The sequence below is a fragment of the Notolabrus celidotus genome, chromosome 6 (assembly GCF_009762535.1).
Source record: "Notolabrus celidotus isolate fNotCel1 chromosome 6, fNotCel1.pri, whole genome shotgun sequence".
NCBI lineage: Eukaryota > Metazoa > Chordata > Actinopteri > Labriformes > Labridae > Notolabrus > Notolabrus celidotus.
Window position 1 is genome coordinate 20,480,863 of NC_048277.1, and position 13,837 is coordinate 20,494,699.

General features: G+C 41.2%; 1 protein-coding gene and 1 long non-coding RNA gene across 3 annotated transcripts; one reads left to right on the plus strand and one right to left on the minus strand.

Annotated features, from left to right (window-relative positions):
* On the minus strand, positions 1-7,148 carry nr2f2 (nuclear receptor subfamily 2, group F, member 2). 2 transcript variants are annotated; one of them, XM_034685605.1, is made up of 3 exons: positions 5,930-7,148; positions 4,464-4,991; positions 1-2,453 (listed from the first exon to the last, which is right to left on the minus strand). In XM_034685605.1, the coding sequence occupies exons 1-3, from the start codon at positions 6,372-6,374 to the stop codon at positions 2,179-2,181; spliced, it is 1,248 nt and encodes a 415-aa protein (XP_034541496.1). In that variant the 5' UTR covers positions 6,375-7,148; the 3' UTR covers positions 1-2,178. The 2 variants fall into 2 exon arrangements, with proteins under 2 accessions (XP_034541496.1, XP_034541494.1); XM_034685603.1 differs by having other exon boundaries at positions 4,464-5,009.
* A 1,367-nt stretch (positions 7,149-8,515) lies between these two features.
* LOC117814334 lies at positions 8,516-13,042 on the plus strand. Its single transcript, XR_004631561.1, has 3 exons — positions 8,516-8,681; positions 8,769-8,841; positions 10,658-13,042. It is a non-coding gene; the product is annotated as an uncharacterized LOC117814334 (long non-coding RNA).
* Positions 13,043-13,837: the final 795 nt, after the last annotated feature.

The window sequence follows — 13,837 nt, forward strand, 5'->3', positions numbered from 1 at the left end:
CAAATTCATAAATTATAATTTAATACCAAGAACAAATTTACAGCAGAATGCTTGTTTACAATAAGCTAACACAAACAAACAAGAATTGTGTTCAACTATAAACTTTCACACACACTCACATATATCACTTGCAATTAATAATAATAATCATAAAAAAAGTATCTATACGTTATCAATACCCTGCAGTCATATATTTTTATATATTTATATAAAAACGTGGGTCAGTTTAAACTGTTCATAATTACAATCATGTATCATTCTCTGGTCCATATGTGGCTCCGCACAGCCAAAGATCAGTGTTCAATCAGTGATCCCTTTTAATTCAACCACAGCGTGCTGTTTCTGTGTGTGGCGAAGAAAAGCCTCAAAAACAAGGACGAAATTGCTAGCTTCCAAAGACACGCACGCACACATTCGCTCTCGCACACACGCGCGCACGCGCACACCACAACGGCACCTGTCAAAGAGCAAAAGGAGCAATAACACTAAAGTTAAAATATCAACTCCTTTTTTCCAAACCTGCTCACCCTGTTTAAGTCTGTAGCCTAATAATGAACGCTCGTTTCTTTTCTTTTTTTGTTTCTTTAAATACAAGGGCTAGTGTACTGAATGCACAGATTATATCTATACAGTCAAAAAAGAGAGAGAGAAAACATTTACATTTATATATCAAAGGTAAAATAGGTTAGCGACCTGTGGCCATGCATTCACAGTCTAAATATACATGAAAAAGAAAACATTTGTAGTAATATGTATATACATTAAAAACAGAACCTTCAGTGCTACTAGCTAAGTCTGCCACTCAATTTTGAAGACGTTGTATTACCGAGAGAAAAAAATGGCAACCACAGATTTTTCTTAATCACATATACTTTGTATAAAGGAAAAAACTCGCTGAAAATGAATTGACCTATATTTACAAGAATACTGCCTCTGATCAGCGTCTGTCACGTGAAATAACACGAATCAAGTTTCATTTCTAATTGTGTTGTTCCCCCCAAAAAATGTCGTACAGGCCCACTTTAACAACGTTTGGAGAAGAAATCACATCATGCTTGTCAGGCACTTAATGCTTGAAGTGAATAAAGGGTGACATGTCAGGGACGCTTTAATAATACTGCTATTAAACACTACTCCGGCTAGGCTTCAAACTTTTATGACCCTTGACCTCACCAGTTTTTTTTGTTAGGAAGTCAGGTGTGATTTCAGTGCAGCTTGGATCACTGCAACGCTCTCACGTGCATATTTTACGCATTAAGAGCAACAGCAGGCAACTTGTTGGATTTTATTTTTATTGTAGCCAATTGGGGGACTTCTTCATCATATACAATCTAGATGAAATGGGGAAGACCTTCCATCCATTAATTTGTGAAATAACGTTATTTATGAAATGGTGAAATGTCCTGGCTGGGTCATAAAGTTGAATATGAACTCTAAAATCCTCCCTCATGGTGTTGGTCGTCCTAACAATATAAGTGCGCTTGCAGCATTAAGCCTAGTTTATAAGCCTATACTCCTATTGCTGTGGTTTTAATTCTTTTTAGAACGTTTTTTGAAACATTATTTCACCTTTTCAAAATAAAATCATTGTCTTAGAAAATAACACCACCTGTACTACAGAAATCACATAGGCCGGTTTGGAACCAGAAAGGAGGAACAAAGAAAGTACAAAACACAGCTATACATGGACACAGGACAAGTCAGTTTGAGAAAAGAAAATTTCACGTTCCGTATTTTCTTTTCTCCAGTTTTTTTTTTCTTTTTTTAACCCAAATTATCATTTTTAAATGCACTTAATACTTAAATTTTCCTTACAAGGATCAACAAAAAATCCCCTCCTTTTCCCCTCATTTTCTTCTTTCATTAAAAAAAATGAATCGAAGCAGGTTGTTCTGGGAGCTTGTTTCTGCCATTTTGAAAGTTCAGTGCATGTCTCAATTTTTGGGGAGTATTGGGGGGGAATTCACAGTCATTTACGTCAATGTCTTTCTTCATGAAAGCCAGCCCCGTGTAACAGCCGGTTGCTTTTTTTTTATTCCTTCCACAAAAGCAGCTATAATCATTGTAGTCTCGCAGTCCCCCCCCCCTCCCCCCCTCTCCTCCTCCTTCTCCTCCTCATCCTCCTCCTCATCCTCCCCTCCCCAGCCCCACCTTTTGTTTGTTCGTCTCCTTCTTGGTTTACTGAATTGACATGTAAGGCCAGTTAAAACTGCTCCCCGACAGCAACATATCCCTGATGAGAGTTTCAATGGGGGTTTTACCTACCAATCGGACGAAAAATAACTGTTCTATGACCGAGGAAGAGACTGTGCGGAGGGAAGGCAAGCGGAGTAACAACTTCCCAAAGCGTGTGGGCTGGTTGGGGTACTGGCTCCGGACATATTCCTCCAGGGCGCACTGGGACTTCTCCTGCAAACTTTCCACATGGGCCACATCTGAGAGGCCGCAAGCATCTGGGAGTGGGGGAAAACAAATAAACATTAATAAAGTGTTTCTCTCACGAGGAGGGTTTTCCTACTCAGTGGTGATTTACTGGCGACAACTCACAGCCTGTCAGAGATTTCCAGAAAATACATTATTTTAGATAATTATTCATGTTGGAATGTGAAGTTGAGATTTGTCAGTCTCAGGGATACTTTCATGACAAAAAATAGTGCACATATATTATTTAAAAAAAGAAAATTGTTGAATAATAACTTGAAACAATTACAGTAACATTGCACAAGGCTAATAATTAACACACCGAGTTTAAAAATATATGTCCGCACTTTTATGACAGCTCATGTCGTCTTGAAATATATTTTACATTTAATTGTAAATGATATGTGTAAATAAAAAAATATGGTGTTATAAAATTATAAATACATAAACTCTTGCTTTCGCCACAGTCAACAAGCAGATGGAAATTTGAGCGTGGCTTCCCCACCATCTTCCTCATTTTATCGCCATTACAACCCGCTTATTTCCCTCGATAAAGCCACTTAAAAGTGAGCTAAATAATTAAGCATATTCATAGCCAAAGCCTGTGTTTTAAACCGGGGCCTGTCTTTCACAGTCAGAGGCAGAGCGAGGAGGAGAAGAGGAGGGGGAGGGAGAGAGGGAGAGAGAGAGGGAGAGACAGGGAGACCTACTGACCTTTAGTGAGCAGAGATTTAGCTTGGAAAAAAGGGCCCATAGCCTACGGAGTTGCCGTCATACTACACCACCAGAGACGCATAATCACTATCTGTGCTGCTGCATGTGGGCGGCTGCTGATTATGTGCCAAAACAACGCTTGTACGCGCGTTGGTTAAGTTTGTAAAGTTTATGCATGACAACAACCAAAACCACCAAAGTAGCAGGAGGCGTGTCAGTCAAACTTCAGCACACAGCTAAGGTCCAAGCCCCAAGGACTCGGGTATGAAGGGGACAAATTAAGACCTGGTGGCTTTAGAATAAAATTCAATCACCTGTAATGTGATTTATCTCGAAGAAGAGGCTATTCATAACAATAGTGTTCTGCTAAAGCCAAAGGCAATCCAGAGGCTACTTGCTCGCAGGTGTGGTTTCATATTCAAGACATTCACTTCATAGTGAAACCTTGTAAATCTCTTCAACACTATTTTTTATTTTACCCACAATACAGCAGCTAATGTAACTAAATAGCAGCGAAGTTTAGGTCATGACCTGGTTTTGGCAGACGCCTTGAATTTCACTTTTGGCGCAGAGAATATTTCTGCAAATAAAAATGAAAGCCGCCCCTCCTGTCACTGCTCGAAGGGCCCATATCTGACACAGTATTGTTATTCTGACATATTTGCTATTAAAGGGTGTATATGGTTAGTACTCGGGCTTTTTCTCGGACATGTGTGTCCTCTAAATGACAAGAGGAGCGTTGGAACCTGCGCTTTGCTTTTACTGTGCGCAAATGGCACATTAGGCTTGTCGCTCTTTTTTTCTTTTCCCCTCCCCCTCGGAGCCTGACATCATTTATATCTGTCATCCCTACAAACAAGACGTGGGCTTTACATACACTGATAAATGGCAGAAAAAATATTCAAAGTGTAACAATCTGTGTGCACGCTATTGGACTCTTGAAAAGTCGCGTTGGACAAATGTTGTGAATTATTGAGAATTATTTGAGTCCTGAGTGTGTTTTAATGTTGCTGTACTTTTCTCTGCTCTTGCTGTCATTTTATTTTTAAAACCTCGTGCACGATCATGCTGAGATATCCAGTGTTTCCTTATAAACGTGTCAGATAAATCAGTGGATTAGTCAGGTGATTTTTTAATTATTTGCCCACAGCACGAGACCGTGAAGGCAGCATTTAGTTGAGCATTTAAGCAGGGTGTTTTCCTCTAACACAAGCAACAACCTCCAGCCAGTGCAGATAGATATTTAGGTCAGGGTTGATTTAGCTGAAGTCAGTGTACATGTGAGGGTGCATTCACTGAACTTGGAGTGTGCCCGTCTTTTGTCTTACCTGTGGTGAAGAGCACAATTGCCTTTAAGCAGCTATATTCAGCAGAGTCAACGTGCAAAGCTTTGAGCTTCTCCACTTGTTCCTGGAAGATCCTAATGTGGTCCATAAAGGCCACCACTCTGTCCGCGGACATGGGGGAGGCGTGCAGGCCAGCCGCCGCCAGGAGAGGAGCCACATGCAGGGGCATGGAGCACTGCGCCGCGTTCAGCACAAATAACTCACTCCACGTCAACCTCAGCAGAGCCACCTGGTCTGTGATCTGCAGGTCTGGAAAGAAGGGAATATTCCTGGCCCACTCCACGGCGCTGAACAGCATCCTGGCTGCTAGTTCACAAATGTTCTCGATGCCCATGATGTTGTTGGGCTGCATGCATTGGCTGCCATACCGGGACGTCGGGTAGGGCTCCGCTCTCAGCAGAAGAGAGATATATCCGGATAAGTAGGAATGGCAGTGCAGTGGGTCTCCATTTGTCAAGGCGAACTGACCGTGGTGTGGCTGTGTGGGTGGCACCCGTCCCCTTTGCACGGCTGCAGTAAAAAGAGAAACTACAGATATTGAAGCCTGAATTCTACAACCATCACACAATCACAAAGAGCATGCTGGCAAATATTAGATTAAATATTCTGAGTCATCAATCAAACGCTGGAGGGAATATATAACACACAGTATCAAAACACACACACACACACATACACACACATTGTGTTATTGCAGTTTGAAAATACTATTGCATTGCTATTAATGAGGCTATGGTGAGAATACTCTGGTTTGAAACAACAGAGAGGCGCTTTAAAACACGTTGAACACACGCCATGCGTATGTCTAGCTTTAAAATGATGTTATTCGGCAACAGCAACATGAGCTGGCTGTGAAGGAACACAAAGAGGGCAAGGGAGACCTTGCATGTTTAACCCTTAACCTACTTAGCAATTCATCTCCCTTTACCCTACATGAGGGCCTATTTTTCCACTAATATTCTGGTAAATTCTTCAGGTTATATGGAGTCTTTGTGTGCATAATTCAGGCTGATGTCCGGGTTTAGACCCGCTGAGGAAGACATGCGGGCTGGATGTGGAGATGTAGCCTGAGCACGCTATCTCTTAATTCGATACTCGCCATAATAGCGCAGGAGGCTGTATTGTATCACAGATGTATCACATCTAAATATAATTTCGATAGCTGTAGCCTGCTCGTCGGTTTGATGTTATTTATGAAATGCAGAGCTGTAACGCGCTGAAGCTGTTTACAATAACGCAGCGATTAAAAAAGGAAGCTCCGGCGAGCCCCGTCTCCTGCACAGCAGAGAGCCGCTCCATGGCGTTCTGCAGCCGCACAGCCGAGCAGGGAACAGTCGAGGGGAGAGAACAGCAGGCTATGTATGGGGGGCGACATATCAAGGTTTCACATATAATAGAACACAAGGCACATACACACAGAAGGATAAGAAAACAAAAAGTCCCAATACCTTCCCGTCTCATGCCGACTTTAAGGCATTTTTTGAGGCGGCAGTACTGACACTGATTGCGGTGGTGTTGGTCGATTGGACAATTCCTGTTGGCACGGCATGTGTAAGTGAGGTTCCGTCGTACGCTCCGTTTGAAGAAGCTTTTGCACCCCTCGCAAGTAAACTGGCCATAGTGTTTGCCACTGGATTTATCCCCACACACCACACACTCAATGTGCTGCGGCTGCTGCTTCTCCGACGTCTGGTTCGTCGGCGTGGATTGTGTGTTGTTCGGGGGTCCTTGGACCGGCGTCTGAGGGGTCGGAGGGGCGACCTGAGAGGCTGTCAGACCCAACTGGCCTGGTTGAGGGGTGGGAAGAGATAGTCCTCCTTGGGTCTGCGAGGAAAGGGTGCCTTGGGTGTCAGCCACATCGTCCTGGGAGCCTCTCCACACTACCATTGCCATATCTATCAGTCAACGTAAAGAAACTTTTTGTCTGCCGTTTTGCTGTCGCGGTGGAGAATGTCTCTGGGAAACGCGGCAAACTGTGACACAAAATGTCAAATCTAGCCTACGTTGAATCCACTCCGGAAAAACTGACGATTTATTGCTGTTGGAGACGCTGCGAAGCACGTTTTCAAAACTGATGCGATGGCGAGCTGAGTCGCTGCCTTGCGCTTAAAGGCCAAGTCCAGGGGCGCTTACAGTCAGCCATCCAGCACAGCCATCAATGGGAAAAGACAGGCTAAATATTCAAATACCCAGCCGAGGTAGCATGGACTATTCAGAGGAGGATGGAGCAGGTTGGAGAGAGCACGCCTGCAGCAGCATGAAACAATTGGTGAGCACACTGTAGCAGCTACTATCAAGTTCCAGCTCAAGTCTTGAAGAAAATCACCAACTGGGTAAAAAAAATCGCGTCTTCTTCCTTTTCTTCCTCTGAGGTACAGCGCCAGCAAGCGCGCGGCTGGAGCCAATGTTTTGAGAGGCTGGAATATGAAGACAACTCTCCCCAGCAAAAAGCGAAAGCACTAAAACAAAAAACAAAAAACAGAGATCACAACCTACAAACCTCCTCCGTGGACAGAAAAATAATCGGAAAAAGGAGTGCGGAATCAAAGTGATCAAATATGTTAAAAAGGCGGAGGTTAGGAAGTGATTTGCGATTGGTAGGAGCCGGGCTGGCAGAATGCTTTCTCTCTGATCAGCTCACTGAGCTCTCTATATAGTGAACTTTGACACGACTGCTGCAACTTAGCACACGTTACCATGGAGATCTGCTGCCATATAAGGAAGGAGAGTGTGTTTGACTGGTCAGAGCTCAGGGACCTCCCCCTCAACCCCATTGGCTAGTCGGCACTTGTGCTACTTGGTACCTTGCCAGAGCCAGCATGGAGGTCGAGAGGGCCGCTTGGTCCTAAAAGGAGACGAGTTTTCCGGAAAAGAGGAATCATTTCTAGTCACTCTATGCACACAGAATATAGACTATTATCACATGCACGCGCTGTATGAAGAATTAGAAATATCATGAAGGGAAGAAATAAAATCTTTGAGCAATTTTTCCACACAGTGTTTCCTCGAAACGAGCTGAAATGTTCAAAAAGAACACAGGTGCACCTTCCTGACCTGATCTGGGCTCATTATAATAAAACTGTCCATCTAATGTGCCCTTATCGTAATCTCTGAAGCTATAAATAAAGACCACACATAAAAAGAAACAAAAAAATATGTCATTCTGGACACATTGATATTGAATTACGCACAAAACAGGATACATGTTGATAAAAAAAAACACATGAAGACGTATACTGTCCATGCATCCTTATAGGGGTCACTTCCCAGGTGAACGAGACAATAAAACATACATTTCCACATTATTTATCCTGTATTTGCACAGGCTTATACACCTATTAACGCTTCTAATAACACCAAGTAGCATTCATCACCATGCACACCTCCAGTATAAATGTTATGATAGACTCCTGACATCATGTGGGTTAATCCCCCTGCATGGCCACAGAGAGACCCCAGCAGCACCAGCAGCACCAGCAGCAGCAACACAGGTTACAGGCCAAACATGGGTCCCTCAAGTCAGATCTGTGTCGTCATGTGGTCAGCGCGTGAACTGAGTGTAGTGTACAGCTTTAAACAGGGACCACATTTCAACATGTCACACCAGGTCAGATGGCATGCCCTTCACTTTAAGGTTAGGATGAAAGTAGACATACTCCCTCATAAACAACAGTTTGTGGTCATTTACTTTATAACGCCCTATAATAAAGATAATGCATTTGATAATACACACAGTGAAGGATGCTGGGTATTCAAACAGGGTCAGCCTGCATGGTTAATCAGTGTTTAGGCTTGTATTTAAACAGAGGCTTCACTGTAGATCCTGAGGCTATCGAAGTTGAACTTCAGGTAAAACTTCAGCACACAGATGAACCTCAACTCTGAGCTAAGTGTTAGAGTCTACACAGAGCAGCACCAGCAGCAGCAGCAGCAGCATGCATTGTCCCAGGATGTATGACAGTATATGGGTGCCCCCTAGCGTATGAAGTTTCACTGCTCCCAATAAGATTCAATTTAGAGGAGCCATCCGACACGGAAACTGCTTCAGTCTTGTCTCCCGCATCGAGCAAACTAACGAGCACCATTTTAAACTGATGACTGTTTGTTTAAATTCCGCTGTACATGACTTGGACGGCGAAGCTTTGACAGTTGCCAAAGTTGGATTTACTTTTTCGCCACTTCAGACAGATCCCAGCGGTGGTATTTAGACCAATTATGTCTTTATTCTCAAACAAATGAGCCAATTATATTTTGTCTGCATGACTATTTTGTCGGTTTTATTTACAGATCGCGTGGACATGGAGAGTCTGTAAATAAAAATACTGCGCGAGGTACCGAGGGCGCAGTTTTGCTTCAGACGGTGAGTACATTTTTCACACTTTCTCAAGATAAATCGGCAAAGCAGCACGGCTTTATTTCTCAGTATTAATTAAATGTAGTGTAAATAAGCACTAGTGCGTATCTGTAACAACAGACAGTCTGCTGCAGACAGAGCATATAGAATCGTACATGAACGAGATTTCTACATTGCGCATCGAACACGCGATCCTGTCCGCCTTTTTTTCTAAATATAATGACCACAATAAGCCCAACTAGTTTGCAAATACTCATTCATAAAGTGATCTGACAGTGATATGAGGCAGGAGGCTTATTATAAACCTACCAAATGCATATGTTGCTGATTCGTCCATAGCCGGATGCATCTTCTCTCTCTCTCCCTCTTATTCAGAATATATTTAGTCTTCTGTTTTTCGACACAGTGCTCAGACTGAATCTGGCAAAGTGTCCTCTCCAACAGACGGGATCAAACACAAAAAAGCACGTTGTTTATTGGAAAACTGCAAATGTCTGATCATGCAAAAACTTTGGAGAGCCGAAATCGTGCAGCAACTGCTCCACGTTATGTGTTGTTGAGGCGAGAAATTGGAAATATAAGTTGACGTGTCGTCCGAGCAGAATCACATTAGACTGGCTGTGGAAATGATAAGTAGGCTTCAGAGCGCGCAGAGATCCTGTGCGCCTTTTCTCTCCTACAGTAATGTGCTGAAAACGCGCTCGCACGCCGCTGCTTTGTGTGGGCTACAGAGGGGAGGGAGGGGTACAGCCACACAGACACCTGTCTGTAAGGGTGGCGAACAGCCTTTATTACATTCTGCTTATTAGAAATTATATGCACACTACAAGAAGACTTTGCATAAAGAGCTAGAGAGATTTTAATCTGAATATAATTTTATTGAAAAATAACATGCAATAATTGAGACACTTTCAATTAATAAAAGTGTATTATTATTATTATTATTATTATTATTATTATTATTATTATTGTTATTATTATTATTATTATTATTATTGATTAATTTAATCTAAGTAAAGTGAACATTTGCGTATTTAATAATTCAACTAAAAATATAAATGACTAAATAAATATTATTAATTATTTTCTATAATCCCCTATTACAATTACACATTATGCACAGAATAAAAAGTGTTGTATATTAAATGATAATAGCCTCTATTTACCACGGCTGGTGGGAAAATTGGCCCCTCTTTCACGCATAAACATTTCCACACAACACAATTGATCTGCTATTAAAGCCCACAAAAGTCTTGTGCTGCACTTTTTATTTCCCGGGTTGAAAAGTTTCCTCCGCGTGATGAGGACTATGGTTCTCCCTTCAGGCAGAGGAGAAAAGCTCTATATGCCTGCATGCACACAACAATAGCGCTGCCCAACGGGACCAGTATCGATTAAGTCGAGACAGAGGATGTCGCCTGCACTAAATATTTACTGATCACACACAAATAGCTGGATCCTTAACGATTTCCCATGCTCTGGCTGGGAGAGAGGACTAAATCACTTTATTATTGTTAGTAAAACAAAGCGCACGCGCTGGAACACGGGAGTGCAGATGTGCTGATTGGGATGAGTGCTGTTAAATTAATCGATAGTGAGGAGATAATAGTTGAGATTTACGGGCGTGCGAAGAAAAAGCTTTGACGCATGTGTCAGGTTCAACTGGCACGTGCATTGCGATTAGTAATTCTTCTTATATGCAAACACGCGCGCCGATCAAATTAGAATAAATTCAACAGATCGTATATTAAAACTACAAAACCATCAGTGTGAATTGGGATTGAATTTCTGGCATATAAATATATTTTAAAAATTCTTTCAGATGTTTCATCTTGAGGGCAAGATTGTCTTGCAGACGGAAATAAACTGACTCAACCGGTGTAAGGAGTCAAATCTGGAATAAAAGTTGTCTTTCATGTTATCTCTGCCTTCACTGACTCCTTCACGCAGATAGAGACACACTGACCCGGGGGTCCCCGGGTTCCCGGCCTGATTAACCCTTAAGGAGCCGCACCGGAGCAAATGTTAACCAGGCTAATCAACTCCAAGAGTCTGATTGAATTAGATGACTGTGGGATCAGCACAGAAACTATACTGCTCCAAATCTGAAAAAAAAACATGAAGTCAAATTTTTTGATCTATTTTACAAAATTGTATCAATTTAATTTCTAAATAAATAATGAAAAATCCACAAACAGCATATGGTAACATGCAACAGGTTTCTAGTTTACAATAAAAAATAATCAGCAAAATTCAACATTTAAAACTCTTGTTATAAACAGCGTTATGGTATATTTCTCCTTCATAAAGATATCTCTTGATTGATGGTGACAATGTGCCCCACATCTCATCACATTAGTACCTGCTGCATGACACAAAAGCCATCTAAAGGTTTCTGTGTCTTCTCTCTTTAAAGCTCTGTACTGTTGTGATGCTGCCATGTGCACACATGAAAAAGAACTGGAGCAATTAGTCTCATGTCTGCTTTACATTTAGCCTCATTAAGGTGAAGACTATTTGCTGACTAAACACAGTTTAAGTTTCACAAAGCTGTAATGGACTTTAAGGGCCAGATAATTACAACATGATATATAAACTAAACCCTGTAATATAAGAATATTTAACATTTTAATTTGACTATCTAAATGATCTGTTTAATATGACAACGAAAATCATTATCTCAACAGTTGCAAGATTTAGACTTTTTTAACATATGGCTTTTATCTCAGTGAGGTATTCTTTGTGCGCTCTCTTACGGCACTTTCATGGTTTAGGATGTGACTGACTTTCTTTGTGGTTGAATTTAAACACAGCTATTACAGACTTTTACAACAAAAAGTATTCGGGTCTTTAGATTTACCTTGATGTTATTTGGCTTCCTAATTAAATATAATAAGGAAAATTATCACAATTAAATTCACCTTATGGTAAAAACTGCACATGTGACATTTGGATATTTGGATGTATGCACAAGTATTTAAGCTAGACAGAGATGTAGTAAAACTTTCTAAAGACACAGTCTATCACTCATTTTATGTGAAGGTGTGCGTCGGTGTGAGCAAACATAGTTGCCTTTTCTAAAGAGTTCCTTCAGTGCTGTAGATCACTCTCTTTCTCTGTCTGCATGCCTCAGGGGCTGCTATCTGAAAAGGCAATAGATTCTAGCTAGCTCACTGTGTTCAATTTGCCAATGATAGATTATAGTGCCAATTTAAACAGATAGGGATCAATTTGTCTCAATGATCACTCTTTAGGCTGACTGCCAGCGTGCTCTTAATGTATTTGTAAATGCAGCTTGTTCAAATCGCTGCTGTTGGGTTGAAAGTGATAAAAACTGTAACACAGAGATGATATGTGAAATGATAAATGATGGCTTATTTTGGCTGCTGAAGATGGAGATAGATGGAGCATGCATGGTGATGACTGGAGGCAGCGGCATTGTAGCAGCGCTGACCAGAAGGTCAAGGGTTTAACTGGGAGGACTTGCTGGGAAAGTCTGGGTAGGGGAATTGTGTGGTGAGTGCTCTCTAACCCTTTAGGAACTACTGCTGAAGTACCCTTCGGCAAAGCAGCTTAAACCCCATCTGTCCCAGTGGAGCTGCACAGCCACCAGCAGTACAACACTGTGTCTCTTTGAGTGTGACCACCCTCCCTTTTCTTTTAGAGAGTGGACAGTCCACTTGCCTGACACTTTTTTTTATCACTCCATGTACTCAGACAGTGAAAAAAGTTTAGGAGAAGACGAGAGAGAAAGCTGCTGCAGCCAGACATGGTTCACATGTGGCCCCAGAGGCAGCAGACATTGGATTGAATTACTGTAACACAAGGTGTAATGTGGGAGCAGGGTGGATGTCAAAGGAGCGGATGTAGAGGAGGGACACTCCAGCTTTCTATTACACCTATTTAATGTTGGATTATGTGGTTTATTTCTCTCAAATTTCAGCTAACTATTAATTAGTTCAAAAGGCTGCCACAGTTTCTATACTGATCATCAGGGTATCATTAGGATGAATGTGTGATTGTTACACTGTTGGCTGTTAAATCGAACTAAACTATAGCATGGGGTTACATGATTTGTAGAGCAGGGAGAAAAATACCACAAATAATGCAGTCATACCTTATAAAGATTTGGCAATTTTTAAACAGTGTACTTTCATGTGAAATGTATGTATGTGATGAACAATAAAGTATTTCTGTTGTAAATGAATATGTGTGCTGTGTGTACTTTCATTTCAGTGTTACACGTCGCATATCTGACAAGTAAAAGTTTATGATCTAATATAAGATGTGGTTCAGTTGATGTTCTTTATGCTTTGACATGTCTTTTGTGCCTTCTAATTGCAAGAATCATTTTTGTTTGCTTGTTTTACAGAGCTAAGTTATTTAACTAAGTGAATTAATTTGCTCACCTGTTTTTTTTTAAGTTGTAGACATGTTATTTAAATCTACAAGGACTAGATGTAAACAGAGAGCAGTTCATAACTATTTCTGCCATGTCTTTGCTTCACTGCAAGTGTTTTGATAGTCTTTATATTTGCATACAATAAAATTAACAACATGCTTTTCTACAATGAAATGTGATCACAACTTTCTGTGCTATTTAAAATGTTGTGTTTGTCAGAAGAAGTACTGCAATCAAGTTTCCTGAAATTAAAGCAGTCCTGAAGTTATGATGAAAATAACCACATCTGGTATTTTTACTGGTTTCAAGCTTTAAGACTGCAGGCTGAGAAATTAATAAAGCTCTTAACACAGGAATGCATTTCTCTGTGAAAGTGCTGCAGACATAAACTTTATAACTATGAACAAAACTTGCAGCCCGTGAATATCGATGATGTTAACAATGTCTCTGCTTCCGCAGGTACTGAATCCACGTTTGTGAATGAAACACAGTGTATAATAGCACATGCTGCCAGGTGAGGTATTTCAATCACACACAGATCCACATGCGATCAATGGTCCTTGTGAACTGATGGGGTAATAAAAGTGAATGAAATGTGAA